At 35.8% G+C, this 17,710-nt stretch overlaps 1 protein-coding gene across 7 annotated transcripts in view; it reads left to right on the top strand.

Moving 5' to 3' along the window:
• The window catches only part of Cdk14 (cyclin dependent kinase 14), a 614,076-nt gene that overhangs the window by 319,240 nt on the left and 277,126 nt on the right, over window positions 1-17,710 (top strand). For all 7 annotated transcript variants that reach the window (XM_048785430.1, XM_048785432.1, XM_048785433.1 and 4 more), the window contains one exon: window positions 2,678-2,801. In XM_048785430.1, coding sequence (XP_048641387.1) covers window positions 2,678-2,801 — 124 coding nt within the window. The remainder of the gene's footprint in view (window positions 1-2,677; window positions 2,802-17,710) is intronic.

Here is a 17,710-nt window from a genome sequence, read left to right as displayed (position 1 = left end):
TTGGGGCTTGTGTACACTTATAACTGGAGTGTTTATTTGCATCCTTTCCTAATACTGACTTGCCTAATCTCCTTTAACATGATATCCGATTTGAATAGCTCTGGATTAGCATAAGGATTATATATTTTCACTAATTAGCAAAGGTATTAAAACAAGAGTCCTTTGATACTGCTTGATCTACCCACTTCCCTTAGCTTCTAGAAAATTCCATTCTTGGGTTTCCTTTCTGTTATTTTTTTTTTTTTATCTGCCACCATCCAGATGTCTCTAAATTCAGTTCAATAATCCTATTACTGGCACAGGAGTGCTGACTGTGTACATAGTTTATGAAGGTGGTAAATTTGACTGTGCTAGATGTGTGTGAAGCTGCATTGGGAGCACAGAGAAGCACCTTGTGGCAACCTGTAGGCATGGGGCTGAAAGCCTGAAGAGAGGGATAGGGAGGAGGGCTCCAGAGAGGAGGGATTCCTAAGGAGAGAGTGAAGTGTACATGGAAATTAGTATATCAGGGAGAGAGGGGGCTTTAAAAGCAAGAACAAAAGTACAGAGTTGAGAAACAGCAAGCTGTATGTGTGTGTTGGGGTGTGGGGGGAGTGGAGGAAGGTTGCTGGAAGCCAGGAATCTAGAGTTACAATGACTGAGCACCAATATGGAGTCAGTGCTCAGCTCAGTAGCCTTGGAAACTGGGCTATTAGATATCCATGTTCTGTCCTAGCAGTTGGAGGAAGTAGCTTCTATATTAACATATTGTCTGCATGTATTGATTTCTGGCCACAGTTCCTATAGTGGGGTGGTTCAGGGCATAAACTTTGTAGTAAAGTCTGAGCCCTGGCTCTGCCACTTAATTGCTGTGTGATCTTCAGAAACTGTACTCAGTTTCCTTATCTCTAGTATGGAGATAATAATAGCACCTACTTCATTAATTGTCACTGAGGTAATAGTCACCTTTTTTCCTTTTTAAACTAAATACATATTTTTTTTCTTATAATATTTTAAACTCTAAGCTTCAGGATGTGGGGTGGACTAAAAGTGAGGAATGAGGCTGGTGTTAACTTAAATCTTTCCATCCACTATTCAGAAAGATTTGAGAGCAAGAGAAGTCCAGAGAAATGTTAGTCCTTCAGCCAGTATTTTAATATAGACTAACTGAACAGACTTCTACTTCTTAATACTTACACTCTGAAATATGATACCAGGCCATCACTGCCTGGTATGCAAATTGTCACACACAAAGATTTTGTGAAGAATTAATCTTACTATTATTTCAAGGTATTTTTCCCTCTTAAAAATATTACTTGGGCTGGGAATGTGGCTCAAGCGGTAACACGCTCCCCTGGCATGCGTGGGGTGCTGGTTTCGATCCTCAGCACCACATAAAATAAAATAAAGATGTTGTGTCCACCGAAAATTGAAAAATAAATATTAAAAAATATTCTCTCTCCCCCCTCTCTCCTCTCTCTCTCTCTAAAAAAAAAAAAATTTCTCTCTCCCTCTTCTCTCTCTCTTTAAAATATACATACATATATATAAATAAATAACTTGGTTTTCATTGACTCTAGTTAGTTAGAACATTCCAGAAATGCTAGGTCCCAGGGCCAAGGATTTGGTAATCTTTTTCATTTGAGTATTTCAGAATCCTTATACTATCTTTTGTCTTTAAAACTTCCTTGAAACTGGCTTGTTAATACCCAGTATATAGACTTATCAACATATTGTTTGCATGTGTTGAGTTCTGGCCACAGTTCCTATAGTGGGGTGGCTCACACCATAAACTTTGTACTCAAGTTTATGTGGGCAGAAGTAAGAACATTGGTTTTTCATTTTTGTTTTAGGAGATTGATTTTTTAAAAATACCATGTCAATTAGAATAATTTAGCAAGTACATAGTTTTACAATAATCTCTTTTTCATAAACAGAATACTGGGAAGTCTAGCAAATCATACATTTTGTTATCAAAATATAGACATTTGATAAGATGCAATTTCACAGAGAAAGCCATTAATCATTTAAGTTATTTTTCACCCAAATGTTGCCTTTGAATCCTTTACGTCTCTGTTTTCTATTCCTTCCCCCATTAGGATAGGGCTGCTCTGTAATTAGTGAAGGTACATGTCTGTCTTTAGGCAATAGCCTAATCTCTATGGCCATATGTGCAAGAGCAGTATAATTACAGTAGAGTATTAATTGGACCATGTGACTGTTTTTGTTTTAATTATTTAAAGTCATCTTATCTTTCTCTTCCTTAAAGCATGTTAATGGGTCAATCCATGGGCGCCATGTTTATGTCATTTCTATGGAATTAAATATGTACACATTTACATAAACAGTACTCTTTTATGTGTTATAATATTATGGATGTCTCTCTTATACATCATTTTAGACCTGGAAAAATAAAATATTGTAAAGAATTGATTTTTTTTTACATTTTGCTCAATTTATAGAGCATAGATGAGAATGCAGATCTCTCCAATATAATAGGTTGTTAGCAATTTCCAGACTTATTTCTTAGTGGATTAGGGATTTACATGCTAATCCTGGTACATTCTATTTAATAATTTGGTAGAAAATTTAGTGATAGGTATCCATTTTCTCTAAATTCAAGTATTTGTCAGACTATATATAGAAACTGGCATTTGTCTGAATTCAGGTTTTAACTTTTGTCTCCCTATTTTTTCAGTTGTTTTTATTTCAGTTGCTGCGAGGGCTGTCTTACATCCACCAGCGTTATATTTTGCACAGAGACCTGAAACCACAGAATCTTCTGATCAGTGACACGGGGGAGTTGAAGCTGGCAGATTTCGGTAGGAAAGCAGTTAATTACCAGTCTATTTTGTCACACGGTGAAAGTGCCAGGCAGATGGTGGCACTGCATTTGTTAGGTACACCACTTCTGTCATCATAGAGCATGGTAAATTTTTTTCTGGAAAGAAGATTTTTTTTCTTTTTTAATATAACATAAAACATAATGGTGGATGGATTTTTTTAAAAATCTAGGCTGCTTACTTAAATAACTATAAGCATCAGATCTCAATATATGTTTCCAAAGGAAATGGCAGTAAAATGTTGAACATAAAATATACTCAAGGACATCTTTTTTTTACTGTTTATTATGATAATGTCAAGTATACTCAAAAATAGAAGGATATGATAGTTCATCACTGAACTTCATCAATTACAAATATTTTTTTCAAAATTTAAGAAATTTAAAGTCAAATGAGCCATTTCAGGGCATTGTAGGATATATAGTAATCAATAATGTATGCTACCTAAGGATCTATAACTTAGAAATCTAGGGACAGCTTGACCTTTCCAAAAATTTGACTTTTGTATCAAATATTTTTTTACATTATAATTGTAGGCACATTTCTATTTAAAAGTTGGGGTTCTAATGGGCCTATTATAAATCAGTCCTTCCTAAGAAGTTTTAAGATTGGCCTCTTCCAGCTTAGACACTTTCCTCCACACATGGCTTTGAGCATCTGAAGGGGTTCAGAACTCTTGTGTCCTGTTTGCTACCTCCCTTTTTATTTTGGCCAAGGCTTATGTTGCTGCATTGCTCAGGCTCTGTTTCCCACCAGACATTCTGTTCAGTTGACTCCCAGCACTGGGGGATGTTGCTTGATGACAGCATCACGTGTTGACATTGCATTACCTCAATTATGTTTGAATACATATTCTGATTAGAAAATAGTTCCATTAAGAATGGAATAAAAATATTACCCTTGGGACATAGATGCCTGAGGTTGTGATATGGGCTTTTGCTGAAATAGGATTTTGCTGAAGTTAGGATTTCATATGCTTGATGCATGTCCTTCAATCTCAATCTTTTCCCAGTCCAAACCCCAATAAATAAAAGAAGGCAGAAATGATTATTTTTGTATTTCAAGGTTAGCAGATGGTTGAATGACTTTGGAATGAATGTATTCTGTTGGGCTTTTTGTATTTTTTTCTTCCAAAAGTGAAATAAAGGGAAAGTTACCATTACTAGTGATATATTAAAACTTTTTTGTATTTACCCACTTTGATAAAAAATGATGAAACTGTGTTTGTATGTTTGTGTGTGTGTGTGTGTTGTTGTTTCTAGATTTAGCATCAAGATTATTCTAAGTGGCTAGATAAAAGGCTACTATACTGTAGAAAATAATGGCAGGGTAGATGCATTGGGGTGAGAAGGTTTACTTTTCCTCAAATTCAGAGGTATTAATTTTCCTGTGAATATATTTTGTGATTTGTCAGTGTGAGTAAATTACAAGGAACTTACAGTGATTTCTTTATGGCATGCCAATATACTATAAGGTGTTTATTGTAATAAATTATTATATTGACATTTAATTGTATTGAACATGTTTTTGTGTATTTTTAAAATATATTTTCATAGAATTGGTTTGTCTGTATAGCCAAGGATACAATAGGATTGTATGGTTGTGCTTATTGGAAATTATTTTTAAATTTTAAAATGATGATATTATAATAGCCAGGTAAGTTTGTCTTAAAAGATTCTAATGAATCTTTAAAATTGGATAACATCATGCTCAGTGAAATAAACCACATTTAGAAAGTTAAGGGACAAATGTTTTCCCTCATATACAGAAGCTAGAGAGAAAAAAAGGAATAAAATGAGGGATCTGATGAAAACAGAAGGAAGATCAGTATAAGAGAGGTAGGAGATCAAGAAGGAGGGAGGAAGAGAGGAGAAAGGGAAGAACTGGAGAATAAAATGAATATACCACACTGAATTCACTTTTATGTATAGTTGTAATGCAGCAATGAAAAACAATATATATGTAAATTAGTAGAATAAAGACCAGAATTGTAGAGGAAGGGAAATGGAGGTATGAGGGGAGGGAGGGGAAAGTACTGAGGAGTATATTGAAGGAAATTATTTTATGTATATATATGAATGTCAGTGAACCCCACTGTAATGTATGATTATTATATACTAATAAAAACTGATGTTTTATAATACTGGATTGAGAAACAACTTAGAATCTAATTTTTAAACAATGTTTTTAGAAAATTTGGAAAGTATGAACAACTCAGAAATGACAATATTAACAATTTTGTTTATGAATTTTCCAGTGCCTTTCTCCTCCTCCTTCTATTCCTCCTCTCATTTCCTGCCTCATGTGTTTATTACCTATCCTTAAAAAATGAAATACTGTTTTTCAAGAATTTTTCATATAAGAGTATGCCTTTTCTTATGTTATTAAGAATGGCAGAATTGTCATGCTTATTGCCCACAACCTAGTCAATCTTCAATCCTTTATCAATGAGAATTCTAGTTCTTTCTAATTGGCACAATCCTTTACTGAGCATCTTTGTAGTGAAAGCTGTATGTGCTACAAGCATTTGGTTCTTCCGCCCAGACTGCTCTGCAGAGGGTTGAGCCCAGGCCCCTCCCCTTCGTGTCTTGGGCTGATTCTTCTAGCTTGGAATGCTCACTCGGCGTACATCCTGTTGCAGGGAGTGTAATGAGCGAGACTCATTCGCCAACTGACAATTTCTCCCAATTAATTGTGCATTATTTTTGTCTTTTAATTTAAGACATGCAATTAACTGTGATTTACTGTGTTTGGGCACGTGTGTGTCTGAGATGAAGGAAACACACTGAAAACTATAGAGAAGCAAAACAGTCAAAATAGGATGGTTCCAGGCAGCAGAACAATTAGAAACACAAGGTCTTAATTTAGAATTTGACATATAAAAAGCTTTAGAAACCATTTCTTTGTCTTACCTTTCTCTCTTATGTGAGCAGCACCATGAAATTTTGATTAAGAGACAAATGCAATCTGTATAATTGTATTTTTCATATTGTAGTTACTACTTTCTTATTAAAAAAATACATTGGAGGAGTAAAAACACTGAAATTTACTATGTTTGTTCTTTGCATTAGATACTTAGAAATTCTTGGTTCATTTCCTCCTCAACCATAGTATACCAAAGCATACTTACCTATATTTTTGAGAAAAGACATGAGATTCAAGGAGGATTAGAAACTTGGTAACACAGACAGCTAGTTGCAAAGTTAGGATTTCATATGCTTGATGCATGTCCTTCAATCTCAAGTGACCCATGGTCTTTATTTTTAAATGTATGGACATTTAACCTAATATGGATACCTAATTCTCTAATAAATTATTTATCTATTTATCTATACACACACACACACACATATATGCTGTTTTTTACATATAACAAATATGAAGCCCATATTATATAAATAGATTTCACTAATGCAAAATAAATGCATATCATTGAAAGAACATTTTGTCATTTGATTAGGTTCAACTTTAATATGTAGCAGATTTTAGAAAATAAACCAGACAGTTGTATATTTATAGACCCATTTGGCTTTCAACAGAATGCAGTTATGAGTTCCAGGTGGTCAAAATGCCTTAACTGTTGTTTTTTTTTTTTTTCTTATTAGCAAAGACACACTTTAGCACTTACCTGAACAACTTTATTTCCCATATGCATTTGGAATAAGTATATTACACTTGATTTTGAATTGCTGTGCTTTACTATTACAGAGGTTTGTTCTACCTACATATAATAAAATCAAGAGTGGGTATTCAGTTTCATTTCCTACTTGATGATTTGTCTTCCTCATCTTAGGCAAAATAATTCAAATCCTTTATCAGCATGTATCTCTGCCCCCTTGCTGCTTCTTGTGCACTGTGGTGCTGCAAAATCCCACATTTGTTCCCACATCGTTACCTTGTGCATGGCCTTTCCCTTTTCCTGGAACGCTCATCCGGATTCTCATGTGGTTGTCTATTTCTCATTATAGAGGTCATAGTCTATGTCACATTGCTACAAATAGAAACTCCCCTTATTACCCTCCAACTTAGCTTCTTCAATAGCGCTCTGGTACACTGAAATTATTTGATTCACTTGTAAAAATATCTTTTGCTTCAATTACTTGATTGTAAATTCTGTGAGTGCAGAATTTGACCTGTGTTTTCTCTGTTGTTCCTAGAAGCACAGAGTAGATTGTTTAGCATCCAGTAGTTGCTAAGTAAATGTTGGTTGAATGAGTAAAATACAAGCATGACTAAATGAGTGTGAAGACTAAAGCTCATCTGAATTGACTACTTTCTGTTCAATTAGCATTGGCAAACTCACAGCTCATAGTTTTCTCTTTAACAATGATGTGCTGGCTGTGTGTAGTCAAGAGTGCAGATGGAATTGATGACTGTAGGTAGTTCTAACCCTCAGAATTCCTTTGAGTCTGAAATAAACACCACTGAGAGATTGTAAACATACACAAAAGATGCATAAGTATTGAAGTTTCTACTCTGAAGACCCCCAGTGGTTGTCTAGTTGAACTGTTACTGAGAGCAGCGTGTTAAACATTGAATTAGGAGATCTGGCTCTGGCTCTAAGTAGCTTGCAACTTTTAAGAAGTTGTTATTCATTCTGAGCTTTATACTGCTTGTCTGAAACGAGGAATAAAAGAGCATTGTACAGCTATTTCCTAAGTCCTTTTAGTGCTGGCTTTTCATGTTAAACATTTCTGATATTATTAATCTATATTCTAAAGGCCAGAATATTTTCTGTTGGGTAAAAAAATATATCCATTGAATCTGGAATTAATGCAATCTTATCCCTCCCTAGAATCTAATTTTTCATTCAGTCTTGGAAGTTCAAATAAATGTGAGTCCTGCTTTTACAGTATACATTGAGAGCACATTAAAAGAAAATCAATGAAGCGTAACATGTAAATGCAAAAATTCACCAAGAACTTGTAGTTTGTTTAATATGAAAACTTGAAGCTAATTTTCCATATTAAGGAGATTTAAACAATGATGCTAATATAGAATTGCAGCTGCCTTTAATTGATGCAAGATATTGGTGCCACCCACATTTCCCCAGCCGTCCTTTGGCTATTTTTAAGGGTCACAGTCCAATTGTATTGAAAGACAGTTGGATTAAATTTTCCCAGAAAAACAGAGACAGTGAGAAGTCTGTGATATAAACATTTGAAGTCTTGGCTTATGTTATTGACTTTCCTAACAGAGGAACCAAGTTAAACAGCTCTGTGGTTTTAATCAAGTAAAATTACACAGGTCTTTTTCTACTAGTGGCCTAAAATATTATCTTCCTAATGTTGATAGTTTTCTCCTTCAGGCTGTTCCTTGAATAGATTGTGGAAAGGAAATTATTGTAAATCGCATTTTAGATTAATTTAAAGAGCACATCAGCAATGTGACTCTGTAGAGGACATGGCAAGTGCAGGGTTTGTGTTTTAGATGCTTCTCAGAATTTACGTAAGAAATAGTAGAACCTGGAAAGAAATAGACTTCTTCCAGATGTAGAATAGAGTCAGTCAGTTTGATAAATATAAAGATAAAAGCCTAGCCGGGTGCAGTGGTGCACGCCTGTAATCCCAGTGTTTTGGGAGGTTGAGGAAGGAGAATTGTGAGTTCAAAGCCAGCTTCAGCAAAAGTGAGGTGCTAAGCAACTCAGTGAGACCCTGTCTCTAGATAAAATACAAAATATCACTGGGGATGTGGCCCAGTGGTCAAATGGTCAGTGGTCAAGTGGGTTCAATCCCCCGCCCCCAAAAAATGATAAAAGCCTTTTAGTCCCAAGGACCCAAGGGTAAAGACATTTACCTGTTTATTTTTTGTCATTCACATACAAAATTCAAATTGGAGCTATACATACAAATGAAGGTTAAATGTAACTTCATCCATTCACTGTGGCTGGTGAGATTTAATTTTACTGTATCTTTGTTTTATTGTCACCAGCTGGCCGGGCTGGCAACTAAAAAATCAAACAAACACAGAAATATCTTTTTTGGGGGGGTCAAGGACATTTCTGAGACCTCAGGTTTTAGCTCCCATGCTGGAAGGCAAGGGGAGCAAGAGAGGCAAGAGACTGGGTTTTGAAGGTGGAGTCTTGCTTGGTGATGTCTTGTGGTCAGCAGGTTGATTGACATCTTGGAAAGCCACACCCATCTCAGGTACTGTGTGGGATCACAGGCAGAGTGAGAGAAAAGGCACACCTGTGTTGCACAGCCCAATTTCAGGCAATAATGTCAGGCCAGGCCCCTCATATGCTCAAATGCGCATAGCTCACACACACAGCCCATGGATGGCTTGCGACATTTTATAATATGTTTTCTAATAACAAAATGTTCTTATCACCCAATGTAGTATCACTGCACTTTTTAAAGGCCCTGTGGACAGTTTAACACATAAACAGTCTTAATGCAAACTTGAGGCACTTGTTTTCATGTAGATTTGAAAGTGAAGGATATATTTAGAGTATCTCTAGATCTGCAATATGAACTAAAGAAAGTGCTGCCCCCCCACCACCAATTTCTCTAGGAAACTCCATTAAAACTCCAAATGAACATCTACATACTTTAAAATCTATCCAATAGATCATTGGGATTACATGTTAGAAATAATTTTGATTTGATGTGGGAATTAGACAGTTTTTACTTACATTGATCAATTATTTAAAGTGTATAGAGTTTTAAAAGTAATGTTGATACTTAACATTGTCTTCTCCCTGATCTTAAAATCATTACTTAGATTCATCATTTAAATTTTATTTAAAATCTTTAATTATCCTACAGCACTGATCTCCAGGATATATAAAGGACTTAAAAAACCTAACACCAAACAAACAAACAAGCAAACAAAAAACCAAATAGCCAAACCAATAAATGGGCTAAGGAACTGAACACTTCACAGAAGAAGAAATAGAATCAATCAACAAATGTATGAAAAAATGTGCATCATATCTAACAATCAGAGAAATGCCAATCAAAACTACAGAAGTTCTTTTTTTCCATTTAAGAGGAATGTTATTGATGATGATGGTGATGACAATGTCAACGTCTGATTCTATTGTTGTTTCTGATTTGTTTTATCATAGTATAACATTTCCAAGGTCTACTAACATGCAAACTTTATTTTTAGAACAGTTTTAAGTTCAGGGCAAAATTGAGTGAGTACCAAAAGTTACCTTCCTGTAAACATAGCTTCTCCCACTATTAAGATCTGAGCCAGAATGGAACATTTGCTATAATTGATGAACCTACACATTAGTATCACCAAAAGTCTGTATTTATTAGAGTGACAGGTATCTATTATTGAAGAACTGCCCTAAAACTCATCTAAATGGATTTTTTTAAAGCTGTAAATGGGAACAGGATGGATGTATATGAACTGCAGCTAATATCCAATTTATATGCATAATATATGAAAAATCTCTCTGTTCAGTCATCATAAACCAGACTGAAGCAGTGTGGATAGTGGTTGATTGCAAAGAATGGCAGCTTCAAATTCAGTGGAGATGAAGCAATTTTCATTGAAAGAGCATTAGTTCATATTCAGCCATATCATGCATGTAAGGAAATGAGACATCATCAAATGCAGAACCAATGGCTACAAGTAGGACGGATCATCTTATTATCCTCTGTTGATGAGACCTTCTGGGGTGAGGGATTGAAGTATATGAGAGAATAATTGCTGGTAATTATTCTCTACGTTAATATAAACAACAAGATTATTTTTTCATTTCAAGATCTTTTTTTATTTCAATGAAAAAAAGCAGATAAAGTGATAAGAATCTGAGTAGAGATATAGTCATGTATACTTAGGAAATATCCACATATGGACTGATTGGAACCTTAACGGACAGATTCTATGACTGGAGTGGAAGAGTGGTAGATGATGTTAAATAGGGTCACTCAGAATTATGAGCCATAGGATTATTTCATATCTAGGACTAGGAATGTAGCTCAAGGGTACAGTACCTTCCTAGTATGTGTGAGGGCCTTGGTTCCACCTCCAACACAACCAAATAAACCAATCAACAAAAAAAGATGTGTGTCACACCTACCTGCTTGAAGCCAGCAGTGGTTACACTTGAACATGAGTTTTGTTAACACAAAAATAAGTGTACAAGGTTGCCCAGAGGCACTAAATGTCTTCTTGATGGATCTTCCCACATCTCCAGCTCTTTAACTTCTAAGAAGTAAATAAGACTCCAGTGAAACATATGGAAACTTGCCAAATTTATATCAGAGCTTTGGATGACAGCAAATGAATCATTGCTTCTAAAGCACTTGTTTTTTAAAATCTTTATTGGAAGTAAGAAAAACTGACAGGCTGCTATGGGAAAGTTGAAACTGTAAATTGGGAAAACTAGACATTCTTTAAAAATTTGTAATTGTGAACCTTTTTTGTCACTTTAATACTATGTTTGATAGTTTTTTTTTTCCTTTTTCTTCTTTGGTTCTTTAGATTTTTTTCAAATACTATGTGTGTCATTTACTTTTAAAATAGTACATTTTTATATTAACATTAACATTTTCTTTCTCACTCCGGGTAATTTCTTCTGTGTTAATATAAACAACAAGATATTTTTTTTTTCACTTCAATGAAAAAAGTAAGTACAAGAGCATTAATAGTAAAAATCATTTAAGAATAGTAGTCTATGCTGCTGATGAGTTTTAAGTATATGTCTAAAAAACTTTGTTTATTTTAACTATATCCTTTAAAAATAACCTTAATATACAACTTTATAACTTAATTTATAACTGCTTGCAAAAACTTGAACTTTAAAAATGGATCGTCTCTCTTAAATGTCAAGTTATTTGACATTCTAATTCTTAATCAGAAAAGGATACTGACATAAAAATGCAGACTGAAGTGTTTAGTCCAATTATGGAGTAGACTTGTTGGTTAAGAAAATCTATCTTGTGAAACAATGACCAACCAGATTGAATATGCAAACTGTGCTTAGAACCAGCCTGGTAGTCAGAGTGGGGAGCAGTAGATGAAATGGGTCAATGCATTAGCTAAATGAATGTCCATATCATGAGAATGGGACAACAGAGGCATAATCAAGGAAGGGGCATAATCGAAGGAAAATGTTGGAAGGTATCAAGATCAGATGGTTATGATGGCTTTTGAAAGTTGCCATTAGTCTCAATTCATGTAAAACTAGTAGGGAATATATTTCTTTATAAAAGTCACTAATAAAAAAAATGTAAACAAAATACAACATGTAATCATTTTGCTTAAAGAATTGGAAACAGGATATGGTGTTACTGTTGAGGTCATCTTCCAGTTAGTAAAATCATATCATTAGGATATTTTGTTATGATTTTTTTTCAGAATACAGGCAGCAAATATGAGTGGCAAATAAAATAAACCCATTATAATTGTATAAAATAAAAGGAAAACTTACACTCACATTTTTAGAATTTTTCAATGTAGATTTTCTTTGAAAAATTTTTTGTGCTAGTGATTGAACCTGGGGCCTCACATATTCTAAGCACATGTTCTACCACTGAACTACAACTATAGAACCTCTCTCAATTTTGATAGGCCTTCAGTGATTATGTAATCCAAACCTCTGATTTGGCCTGGTGATTAACATTGTACCTGTTACTTAGTAAGAGATGTGTTAAATTATAATTAAAAATACCATATTGTTACCAATGTTTCTGGAACTCTAGTGTATTATCCAGTAGAAAATTAATAACTTAATTAACACATACAGGACCAGTTTCCCCAAAAGACAGGAGTGCTGACCCAGTGACCTAGTGAATGTCACTCATGTTGGTCTAATGTCCTACATCAGCAGGACAGTGAGAGTCCTGTCAGGAAGCTGCCCCCCAGAATGCTAGACTGGCACCAGAACATGAGTCCTGGGAAACCCTGTTGGATATATAAGTTGAATGGAGACTCAGTAATTTATGAATTAGAGAGCCACCCTCTTTAATGTCTTCCTGGGAGAAATAAAGCATTGAGAAGTCCTGCAGGCAGATGAAGACTAAATTGGCTCTAACCATATTCCTATTACAACTCAGCAGTATTGGGCAGTAGCTGAAAAATGCCCTTAGTGCCTCCCAGTGGGAGTAATTTCTGTTCAGCTCCTGCCTTTTCCATGGAACTGTGCTGTTTTTCACTCACAACACTTCCAACACCAACTTCTTTTTTATTCCCCACATCAATAACCAATTTATCAACACCCCAGACACCAACTGACTGTCTAAACATTGAGTTCAGACACAGATACCCAGAGTTTGCACAGACCCTACAGGTTACAGGGCTCAATCCCACAAGACTTCTCCCACTTCAGATTCCAATCACAAGCCCCAGCACTCCTGTACTTCTGACCTACCAGCTATAAATCAGGGGTTCCCAGAACTGCTGCCTATTGTGTACCTCAGAAAAGTTTAGGAGAATTTAAAGAGTTAGTACCTACTGATTATTTTGAAACAGTACCTCGCTTAAAGAGACTCTTATATATTTCACATCTATTGCCAACCCTTTAGATGTTCAAAGTGAGGTTTATTTTTAATATGCTTTTTCCTAAAATGTATAATCTACCTTTTGTCTTCTTGAACAAGGATATGATAAAGGAAATTATTCAGTAGCTCATGCAATGGATTTCTTAATGTGTGCACATCATATGCCCAGGCCTGTGCTACAGTGTGAATCTAGGAGACATGGTTTAAATCAAAGCACCCTGGCTCCTGCATTTCTATTTTAAGCTTCCTTGACAGCCTTGGGGGTCATTGCTTTGAATATCGTTTGTATTATACAAAGGTCCCCCTGGGACCTAATGAAGCTTTTGAAAATGGTTCCATTTTTAAATCATTTTTGTAGAAGTTATTATTTTGCTGTTTTAATGTACAGTTACTGGGCAAGGAAGATTTTTTAAAAACTATGTAATACCAACTTTCTGTTGTATTACATATTTAAAAATATATTGCTATCACATTGCTATTCAACTAACTATTCTTGCAAAAGTACTTAGAATGTTTTAATAGCAGAATTATTCTTTTGATAACATATTTGTGATAGAATTGTATCACTAGTGTCCTACTTTAAGAATAAAATTATACTTCATGTTTTTTCCCTTAAGACAGAGTACTTTCTTAGCTAACCAAGACCCCACTGTTACACGATGTCTTCTCATAAACATCAACTGAGTGCTGTGTCAATCATTTTCCTGAGGTGGACTTGTGAGATAACATAATTCCTTGGAATGCAAGAAAACTAAGTTCTAAGGAAAATTTCAATTATACCTTAGTGTATACAATTGACCCTTTATATACTGGGGGTCAGCATTTGAGGAGTCAACCAACATTGAATGGAAAGACTTTGAATTAAAAAATTTGCACCTGTACAGACTTTTTTCTCTGTTGTTATTCCATAAACAATAACAACTACTTATATAATACTTATACCATATTAGGTATTTTAAATAATTCAGAGATGACTTAAAGTATAGGGGAGATGTGTGTAGATTATATGAAACTACTGCACAATTTTATGTAAGCGACTGAGCCTTCTCAGATTTTGGTATCTGTGGGAATTCCTGGAACAAGTCCCCTAGGAATACTGGGGGATGGCTGTAATTTAAAAAGTGAGTAAGTCCTCATCTAGAATGAACACCACTGCTGCTCATTGTCAGTGTTTGTGGTCTCCAAGGAGTAAATATTGCAGCAAGTATTACTTGTTCATTGTCAGGCAACATAGAAATTTAAATGTGAAATGGCACATTGATTTCTAGGAGTCTTTGGTGGCTTGTTTTACAACTGTGATATTAGTTAAGAAGAAAACAATGTAAATACCACTATTTTGTTTTCTAGAATTTGGCAAATTTTTTTTTGTAGTTAGACTGAAAAATACTCATGTTAAAATGTCAGTCATTATGATGCCCAGGTTGAGCTATTAGAAGTACAAATCAGTGCTGCCATATTAGAAAGAGGGTTGTACTGTCTACTTTACAGAGTTGTAAGAATTAAATAAAAGAGCCAAACTGAATTCAGTGGGTCCAGAGTAATCCCAGTACAAATCCCATTTGTACTTCTAATGCCCATTTGACCAGTCTTTAAATCTCAAGAGAAAAGATATATAAGCATAAATATGCATAAACTAAGGAAAACAGTTGTAATCTTCAATATAAGCACAACAGACACTAGTATGGCAATATGTAAATCAATGGATGTGTAACTGATGTGATTCTGCAATCTGTGTATGGGGTGAAGGTGGGAGTTCATAACCCACTTGAATCAAAGTGTGGAATATGATATGTCAAGAAATTTGTAATGTTTTGAACAACCCACAATAAAAAATTAAAAAAAAAAAGAAAGAAACAGAAAAAAAAATTGTCACAATGATTTGAGATAATGGTAGATTATAGATTCTTTAGCAGATTCATAAATCAATCTGTGGCATGTGTTCTTCATTCCAATAAAAATATCAGGGCCCTACATTTTGGCTATGGACAGCAACTTAGTCACTTAAATTTTAAGGTTTGCTTGCTCACTTAATCTTGTATGGGAATGATATGTCTGTGGTCAGCCTTGGATGTGGGCGTCTGTGCCATACAATGTTGAAATAAAGGATGAGTGCCTTGCCCAGTACAAGACACAGAAGTCATTCCAGACTTCACTGCCTTGGAGCTTTCTTGCTTTTGAATATTTGACTTTAGCCTTTGGAAGCATTCTAGTTGTTGAATCAGAGAAGTATTTGGTGTATAGTACTTCACATTAGATGGCTTTTAGGACATGAATTTGACTCAAACCTCAGTTATTTCTAATAATAATAATAATCCTTTACAGTTTATAAAGTGCTTTCATAACTTCTTTTTCTTTTTTGTAGTACTGGGAGTTGCACCAGAGTTGTTCCACCATTGAGCTACATCCAAGCCCTTTCTATTTTTTTGTTTGAAATAGGGTCTCCCTAATTTACCAAGACTGGCCTTGAATTTATGATCTTCCTTCCCAGCCTCTGGAGTCACTGGGATTACTCTGGACCCACTGAATTCAGTTTGGCTCTTTTATTTAATTCTTACAACTCTGTAAAGTAGACAGTACAACCCTCTTTCTAATATGGCAGCACTGATTTGTACTTCTAATAGCTCAACCTGGGCATCATAATGACTGACATTTTAACATGAGTATTTTTCCTTAATCTGTAAGTTAGAAGATAATTTATCTTGAAATCATGTTATAGGATCATATTATTTCTTTTACATAAGAACATGAAGGATATTCAAATAGGTCTGAGTTGTATTATGATCAGTTAATATGAAATATGAAAATCTCAGATAAATGGATTTAGCTATCTGGGACTTTTTCAGTGGAATAGCTGTAGATGAGCTCTTTGATCTCTCTCAGTATTAGCATTTAAAATAGAAATTGAAATAAGTGATATTAAAATTCAGACATAGTATCAATTTACTTAGAAATGCACTTAGGTAAAAAAATTGAAATTGGAAATTACAAAGTGAACGCCAGAATAAACATGGCAGTTTTACCAGCCAACTCTAAAGGGTTTTCTATAAATTGAAAGCATAAACATGGAAGGCAATAAGACATTCAAACAGATAGCAACTTGCCCTTTCCTTCCCAAAGTTGTGAAATTTCTAGAAATCAGGAAGACATGAAAAAATTTTTTAAAAATCTCAAAACTTCTTTTTTTAAAATTTTTTTTATAAGTGGCAGATGTGATTGATGTCAAACAGGTTGCTCATTGGACTCTACTCCGCTGTTTTCCTTCCTCTTCCAAGCAACCCTGTCCCACCCCCAGCACACTGACTGTCACTGTTAGTGCTGGTGATTTTTACCACTGAAGTGTTGGGAGAAGGAAGGGACAAGAAAGGCCAGAAATGAGTATGGAAAAATTGAAAGTGAAACTTTGATTTTTAAGAGGAGTCAGATACATTCTTCCTCTGGTTATATGGCTGTAGTCCTTGTAACCACCTCTTCTACCTCTCTCTGAGACAGTCAGAACCAGATTTAGATTTCTTGGTCTTTTACTACTTCTGTAAATATAAAATGACTTTTGTAAAACTGTGGTCCATGGTACATTCATTGGTGAAAAATAATTTTAAAAGTTAAAATTTTTCCTTGGCCATGTCTATTTAGAGTGAGCTGCACTTGCCTGTCTTCACCTCCTTCCACACAGTAGAATCACAATGTGTATTGGCTCTAATGTCTAAAGGCTCTTGGTCTTGCCGCACTTAAAATGAAATCTGCCATTGCATTTCTCAGATTTATCGCTTAAGGACAAGTTTTTGACACTGTGGAACATTAATTGTGGGAATGTTGTGTTAGCTATCTATTGCTGTGTATAATAAATTATCATAAATCAAGCTGCTTAAAATAGCACTCATTTATTATCTCATTTATTATTTCTGTACATTAAGAATCTGGGAATCACTCCTGCAAGGTAGGCGGGCCTGCGACCCACCTGCAGAAGAGGAGCAGCGGCCTGCTGAGAGGCAGAGCCGCCCCCTCCCCCTGCGCGGCAAGGTAGACAGAACTGTGACCATCCACAGAGCAGGCCCAGTGGCCTGCTGAGGGGCAGAGCCAACCCCCACCCCCCGCGCCTGCCAGGTAGGCGGAACGGTGACCACCGGCAGAAAAGGCCCAGTGGCCCACGGCGGGACAGAGCTTCCAATCACTCCTGCAAGGTAGGCGGGCCTGCGACCCACCGGCAGAAGAGGAGCAGCGGCCTGCTGAGAGGCAGAGCCGCCCCCTCCCCCTGCGCTGGCAAGGTAGAGGGAACTGTGACCACCCACAGAGCAGGCCCAGCGGCCTGCTGAGGGGCAGAGCCGCCCCCCAACCCCCGCGCCTGCCAGGTAGGCGGAACTGGGACCACCAACAGAAAAGGCCCAGTGGCCCGCGGAGGGGCAGAGCTTCCAATCACTCCTGCAAGGTAGG

The sequence above is a fragment of the Marmota marmota genome, unplaced genomic scaffold, assembly GCF_001458135.2.
Source record: "Marmota marmota marmota unplaced genomic scaffold, marMar, whole genome shotgun sequence".
Classification (NCBI taxonomy): domain Eukaryota; kingdom Metazoa; phylum Chordata; class Mammalia; order Rodentia; family Sciuridae; genus Marmota; species Marmota marmota.
The sequence above is the reverse complement of the archived record's forward strand: the minus strand, read 5'-3'. Positions and strand labels throughout refer to the sequence as shown.